The sequence below is a fragment of the Natrix helvetica genome (assembly GCF_964273705.1).
Source record: "Natrix helvetica genome assembly, chromosome: 15".
Classification (NCBI taxonomy): domain Eukaryota; kingdom Metazoa; phylum Chordata; class Lepidosauria; order Squamata; family Natricidae; genus Natrix; species Natrix helvetica.
In genome coordinates, this window is record NC_138565.1 from 5,790,409 (window position 1) to 5,797,908 (window position 7,500).

The window sequence follows — 7,500 nt, forward strand, 5'->3', positions numbered from 1 at the left end:
CCCCAGATATCAACATGGAGATATGGTTTTTGGTGTTGCACATAACCATTGCGGCAAGATTGGCATTTGCCCAGGAATGGAAGAGCGATCAAATACCAATGGATAGGGCAGTAATAAATAAAATTAATGAATGCGCAGAATCGGATAGACTAACAAAATTAATTAAAGGAAAAAAGGACTCAGAATTCTATAACTCGTGGAAGAGGTGGTATAATTGGGTACGGGAACGACCGAATAATAACAACTAAAGCAATAATATATGTTTAAATCAGATACTGGTAAATAATATTAATCAGAAATTAAAGGACGAATAAGAATTGATGAAGTAGGTACGCTGACTAGATGGGCTGCATATAGTGTAAATGTTGGTGTCAAATACTAGGCCTACTATTAGGACGGTAATGTTAAGTTTGGTTATTTAAACGCTATGATTTCTTGCGCGGTGACGGCAATATGTTTAAAATTATGTTTGTATGATTTTATTTTTACAAGAATAAATAAATAAAAATTAATTTTTTTAAAAAAACATCTGCAAGTAAACCACTAAGCTCAGAGAGCACCCTCGCAGACCTCCTCCTCCTCCTTCCACCCAGACTCCCCTCCCATTTAGCACTGATGATGTCAGCTAGTTGGGTCATGAAACGTCTGGAAGAAAACAACCCCAGCTGCACAGTTCCACCCTGAGCTGCAAATACTATCTACTCCATCTCCTTTGCCCAACCTTGAATTTCTGAGTCTGAGCTTTGGAACCGATCTCTCCAGACATCGCCAACAACGCTTCAGGCTCTCTACCTCAGAAGCGAGTTCTCCGGTCTAAAACAAGACAAAAGTACGGAAAATGTAGAGGCACAGAGGGAAACCCAAAGGGGGGAAGCCCTCCCCCCCCTCCCAGAAAAGGGGACTTTCAGTCTGACGCAGCCAAGGACGCCTTTATATTTTGATATATTCTTCAGCCTCAAGACTTCATGCGTTTTGTTTTTGTTTTCAAATCTGTTTCTTGGCAGGACAGACAAAAATCTCACCTACCTCGTTTTCCTTGGTTTTTAACACAAGGGTTAAACCCTGGATGGTCTTGTCTCGTTTCAGGGCATTTTTCTTTTCGGCAGAAAGCTCCGTTTCCCGTTCACGGAGGTTCTTCTGGAGACACTAGAAGTTTTTTTTAAAAGGTAAATAAAAATTACATTCGAGAATAGAATAGAACTCGAATAAAAATTAGAATAGAATTAGAATGAATAGAATAGAATAGGAAATAGAATAGAATAGGAAATAGAATAGAATAGGAAATAGAATAGAATAGGATAGGATAGGATAGGATAGGATAGGATAGGATAGGGAAGGGGAATGGAACGGAAGCAGAGCAGAGCAGAATAGAACAGGAGTTGGAAGGGAACTTGGAGGTCTTCTAGTCCAACCCCCTACTTAGACAGGAAAACCTACACCATTTCAGACAAATGGTTATCCAACATCTTCTTAAAAACTTCTAACTTCTAGAGGCAAGTTGTTCCACTGATTAATTGTTCTAACTATTCAGAAATTTCTCCTTAGTTCTAAGTTGCTTCTCTCCTTGATAGACTAGACTAGACCAGAATAGAACAGGAGTTGGAAGGGACCTTGGAGGTCTTCTAGTCCAACCCCCTACTTAGACAGGAAACCCTACACCACTTCAGAGAAAAGGTTATCCAACATCTTCTTAAAAACTTCCAACGTTTGAGCATTCACAACTTCTGGAGGCAAGTTGTTGCGCTGGTTAATTGTTCTAACTGTTCAGAAATTTCTCCTTGGTTCTAAGTTGCTTCTCTCCTTGATTAGTTTCCACCCATTGTTTCTTATCCTACCCAGTTCTTGCAACCGTTCTTCAGATGTTTTAGCCTCCGGTCCCCTAATCCTCTTTGTTGCTCTTCTCTGCTCTCTTTCTAGAGTCTCCACATCTTTTTTACGTCGTGGCGACCAAAACTGGATGCAGGATTCCAAATATTTAACACACCCAGGTTGTATTGGGATGCATCGTTGTTCCAGATTAGATAGAGGCAAATATTTTGGGGCTGCAGAAGAACAGATCACAGCTAAACGTTCCTTTTGCTTGGGGAAATAATTTTCCTTGCTTTCAGAAAATTGAATTCTAAGAGGGAAAAAGGCTGCCACAAATTCCCCTCTCCGGCGATGTTAAGATTCTGAGTGCAAAGGACGCAAGTGCCATACCTCAATCTTTTTTTCAAGGTCTTTTTTTTCACTGCTGAATTCGCTCCTGAGAATCTGCAAGAACAGAAAGGTTTTTAATTTAAATTTCGGCAATAACCAAAAAGAAGAAGAAGAAGAGGGGGGCGGATAGATGACTGTTTGCTACTTGTGCTTAGCAGCATGGGGGGGGAAAACGAGGGGCTGGGAAGGGAGAAAAAGAAAATTGTGTTGTAAAGTCATGAGGACTAGAAACCTGGAATAGAAGTTGGAGAGGATTGGAGAGACCTATATGGCCTCTCCTCACCCATTCCATCAAAGTGAGAGGCTGTAGCCAAGCATGGTTTAAAATTGGAGAGAGAGGGGGAGAAATAAAAATGCTTTCTAAGATGTTCCATTGTGGATTATAAAATCATACTTGGCTATGGAGTGGTGTTTTAATTTTTGTAATGCGGTGGCAACTTCCTTTAATTTGTTTCATGATTGCTCATCGCTCAGAATCCCTTGTAAGTAGATGGACAGTCATTCATACTGAATGAAGGAATGGATGAATAAAGAGATAAGTAAGGGGTCCTTGGTGCTCCCTGAGCTTGCTTGTTTTCTTGGAGACATTTCATGACCCAACTAGGTAACATCATCAGTGCTGCTAAGTATGATTTGCTCCCCGTTAATTATTGTAGCTCTGAGCTTGCTTGTTTTCTTGGAGACATTTCATGACCCAACTTGGTAACTTCATCAGTGCTAGTAAGTGTGATTTGCTCCCCGTTAAATATTCTAGCGCTGAGCTTGGTAGTTTTCCTGCAGACATTTCATGACCCAACCAGGTAACATCATCAGTGCTAGAAAGGAGGGGGGTTTGCAAGGAGGAGGAGGACGATGATGACACAACAAACCGGCCAATCCAAAGTACATAAACAGAAAGCAAACCCCACCTCCTTCTTACACTGATGATATTACCTAGCTGGGTCATGAAACTTCTGTAAGAAAACCACCAAGCTCAGAGAGCACCAAGGAGCTCACAGTTCCACCCTGGGATACAAATATTCTCCTTTATTGGATGGATGGATAGATGCATGGATGCATGGATGCATGGATGGATGGAGGGATGGATGGGACAATCCTCCCACCTACTGGCCATCCTTAGCCACCTCCCACGTTTTCCTCACCTCTAAGGTCCTCTCTTTGTCATCATTCAATGCCGCACCAGGATCTTGGCTTTCTTCTGAAGGTCTTCCCTGTCCTTCCTCCAAGAGCTGGATCGCAGCATTTTTCCTTTCCAGAGAGAGCCTCAGTTGCTCTATGCACCTACGGGCACAACACCAGCCACTTACACCACAGGCAGGGAGAAAGCAAGGACATCTCAAAGGTTGACTGGCTCACAGGAGAGAGAGTCTCTCCAGTTAGGGCCTCATCACCTACTCAGGGTGTCCTAAAGGGGCTTTTTCAAGAGGCAACTGGACTTTTTGGAAGTCCAATTGCCTCTTGAAAAAGCACCTTTGGGAGAACCATGACCTCGATAATTGAGAATCTTCACAGACACCTGCTCAGGAGGTGGGCATGGAGGCCCCAAGCTGATCAGGGTCAACCAGTTGTGGCCTGCCAGCAGAGCTTGCAGCAGATTCAGACAGTGAGGAGGTTGGGGAGGAACCTGGGCCAGTCCTGGAGTCCTGGGAAGGCTCTGATGAGGGCTCTGTGTCGGAGGCAGAGAGGGGGCCAGAGCCCTATGCCAGTTATCAGCTGCCTTCAGAGTCAGACATCAGTGAGGCAGAAGAACAGCTGGAGCCTGTTCCCAGTGTGAGTTGCCAGATGAAGGGAACAGCTAAAGAACAGAGGTCGACTTGGGAGTAAGGACACAGGTGGACAATGAACGGCCCCTCCCAGAGGAAATAAAAGAGGAGCAAAAGGGGAGTGGAGTTTGCAGGAAACAATTTGTTCGTTCGGTCATTAGATTCGTTTCAGGAGTGTGAAGATCTGTCCGTGAATCTCGGAGACTCTGTGCCCAGACTCTCCTTTCAGCGCACCTCATTTGGAAAAAATATTTCCATGGCAGCTTTCCAAGCTAGATAAGGTCTGTGGTCATAAATACTCCTTTGAAAGACTGTTTGCCAGGCCTTGGCTGAATGTAAATGGGAGGAATTCACATTCGTTTAATAAAAGGGGTTTTGTTGGGACCAGGACTCTGCCTCCTGCTTTTGGGGGGAAGCCTAGCTCAGAATACAACCAGTAAACCCACCTGGCTAAAAGAAAACAAACGTTTGGGGCTACAAGCAGTAGCCTAACCCGTCCTTTTGTCCCAACTGGATTTCCTTGTTTTGTTTTGTTTTTTGCCTTGAAAATGTTTCACTTCCCAACCAAGGAGCTTTTTCACTTCAAGAAGTTCAACCAGGATGTTCCTTCATCCAGGAACCGAAGAAGCTTCCTGGATGAGAAGCGAAACATTTTCCAGGGGGTGGGGAAAAAAAAAGGCCCAGTTGCCTTTTGGAAAAGCACCTATGGGACATAGACATTCCACCTGTGAATGTTGTGGTGGCCTAGAGGGGGAGCTCTCGCCTCACAATCAGGAGGCTGTGAGTTCGATCCTAGGTAGAGGCAAGACATTTCTCTCTCTGGGAACAATGAGAATATATCTGCTGAACAAAACTCCACCCTGGCAACAATAAAGGCATCCGGCCAGTAAATACTCAGCTCCATTCAGTTGCCCTCAAGGGATTAGGGGGTCATTAAAAGAAGATGATAGGCATTCCACCTGTCTTTTTCTCCCAGCAGGGCCGTGACGTCAGTATCTTTGGCCTGCGCAGTGATGATCAAGGAGAGCTGTTGTTCCACAGCCAGTCGCTGGACTCTTTCGCGCTCCGTCAAAGCAAACGCTTTCTCTACTTCTTCCCGGGCGCTTTGAAGGTCCTGTACTCGGAAAACAAGAGAAGGACATTGAAACCAAGGGACGGTCGGACCACCTTTAAAACCAATCCTTCGTCCCCACCACTCAACTCAGCCCTGGAAAGACCACCACCCCACCCCACCCAATATTTATGAGTCCACCATACTACAAAAAAGATGTTGGGACTTTGGAAAAAGTTCAGAGAAGAGCAACTAAGAGGATGAGAGAGAGAGAGAGAGAGAGAGAGAGATTGATATGGATGGATGGATGGATGGATGGATGGATGGATAAAGAGGATGATAGATAGATAGATAGATAGATAGATAGATAGATAGATAGATAGATGGATGGATGGATGGATGGATGGATGGATGGATGGATGGATGGATGGATGGATGGATGGATAGATAGATGATAGATAGATAGATAGATAGATAGATAGATAGATAGATAGATAGATGGATAGATATTGATAGATATAGATGGATGGATGGATGGATGGACGGATGGATAAATGGATGATTGATAGAGATAAGAGAGGATAGATAGATAAGATAGATAGATAAGATAGGTAGGTAGGTAGGTAGGTAGGTAGGTAGGTAGGTAGGTAGGTAGGTAGATAGATAGATAGATAGATAGATAGATAGATAGATAGATAGATAGATAGATAGATAGACAGACACAGACATACAGATAAAATGGATAGCTAGATAGATAATAGAGATGTAGGTAGGTAGGTAGGTAGGTAGGTGGGTGGGTGGGTGGATGGATGGATAAATGGATTATAAATAGGTTGATTGATAGATATATAGATATTAATAGATATAGACGTATGGATAAATGGATAAATAGGATGATTGACAGAGATAGAGATGATAGACAGATAGATAGACAGACAGACAGATAGATAGAAAGAATACAGTATAGATAGTAGATGTAAGATGGATGGATGTGGATGATAAATAGGATGACAGAGAGAGAGGGAGGGAGGAAGGGAGTGAAGGAGGGAGAGAGAGAAATGGGTAGGTGGATGGATCTATGGATGGATGGATTCACAGGCAGACTGGCAGGCAGGCAGGCAGCAATAGCACTGAGATTGAAATATCGCTACACAGCCCTCTCTAAGCGCTTTACAGAGTCAGCCTATGGTCCTCAACAATCTGAGTCCTCATTTGACCCACCTCTGAAGGACGGACGGCTGAGTCAACCTTGAGCCTGGTGAGATTCGAACTGCCAAATTGCAGGCAGCCGGCAGTCAGCAGAAGGAGCCTGCAGTACCGCACTCTGACCACAGTGCCACCGAAGCTCTCAAGGGCAGCTTTTCCTTGGATTTCCTTGGCCAGCAAACTCCAGCCAAACCTTCCCACCGGGTCCAAAGATGCCACATTCCCCCCAAATTCCCGAAAAGTTTCCAAGACTCGCCTCCTCTAGAAGCCGGATTCTGCTAGTCAAGCTTGTTTCTACTTCCTGGACTTTCTTCTCCGCGTCGTCCTTCAGGCGTTGGATTTCAGCATCACCACCCTGGGCCAAGCTTTCCACGGCTTTCCTGCAAAGGCCAAATATAGGATCGTTCAGGAGGAGGAGGAGGAGGAGGAGGAGGAGGAGGAGGAGGAGGAGGAGGAGGAGGAGGAGGAGGAGGAGGAGGAGGAGGACAGGAGAAAACCGAAGGATGGCGCTTGTGATGACCCAGGGCACGGCACAGAGGTAACACAAAACCAAGCCTCTAAGTCTCATTCCCCAGGTGTACCTTGTGAAGATGGGTGAGGCACTCTCCTCCCAAGTAGCCTGTTTAGTCTGCGCTATTCATGTCTTCTCTCCACTCTCCCTGCTCTCGGATCAGGAGGGGGTGGTCCTTGCTCCTTGCCTGAGCTCTGTCTCTTATATACATCCTGTCCCTGTTCCTCCCTGCCTACAATCTGTCCTAATCCTGAAAGTCCCTGGCCTTCCCCATTTTCTTCCGAAGACAACGAAGCCACCCTCTCAATCTCTGTCTTCTCAGGTTCCAGCTCGTCTTCCGACGCAGATTCAGGCTCCGATGGGGGCATGACAGAGCTCCCATCCAGCTGGATCTCCCTTCTCAGCTTAACCCACCTCCCCAGACCGTCCTGCAGAGGGGAAGCCCGGCTGGACACCAGAAACACAATTAAACAAGGAAGGCTGTCCACACATTTCACGACAGGGAAAATACTCACGACGCTTTCCGGAGCAACTGCTCTCGTTGCTGAAGTTCTCGTTTCACGCTCTCCAATTCGACTTTGAGCTCGATGTTCTAACGGAACGAGAGAGAAATGCAGAAAAACTTTTTTTTTCCCCCACAAGGAATTTTTGCAGAGTAGTTTCCTATTCCATAACGGGGGTAAAACTTTGGCCTTCGTGAGGGAAAGACTCCAAGCAGGTTACTAAGCTCTATCATATCTCAAGACTTAAAATGGAAACCCAGCATCAAA

General features: G+C 45.1%; 1 protein-coding gene across 1 annotated transcript in view; it reads right to left on the reverse strand.

Moving 5' to 3' along the window:
• The window catches only part of CDK5RAP2 (CDK5 regulatory subunit associated protein 2), a 70,827-nt gene that overhangs the window by 56,970 nt on the left and 6,357 nt on the right, over positions 1 to 7,500 (reverse strand). Inside the window, 8 exon segments of the mRNA XM_081967683.1 lie at positions 717 to 774; positions 777 to 813; positions 1,027 to 1,146; positions 2,200 to 2,253; positions 3,342 to 3,480; positions 4,922 to 5,076; positions 6,476 to 6,599; positions 7,246 to 7,322. Of these exon segments, the coding sequence (XP_081823809.1) occupies positions 717 to 774; positions 777 to 813; positions 1,027 to 1,146; positions 2,200 to 2,253; positions 3,342 to 3,480; positions 4,922 to 5,076; positions 6,476 to 6,599; positions 7,246 to 7,322 (764 nt within the window).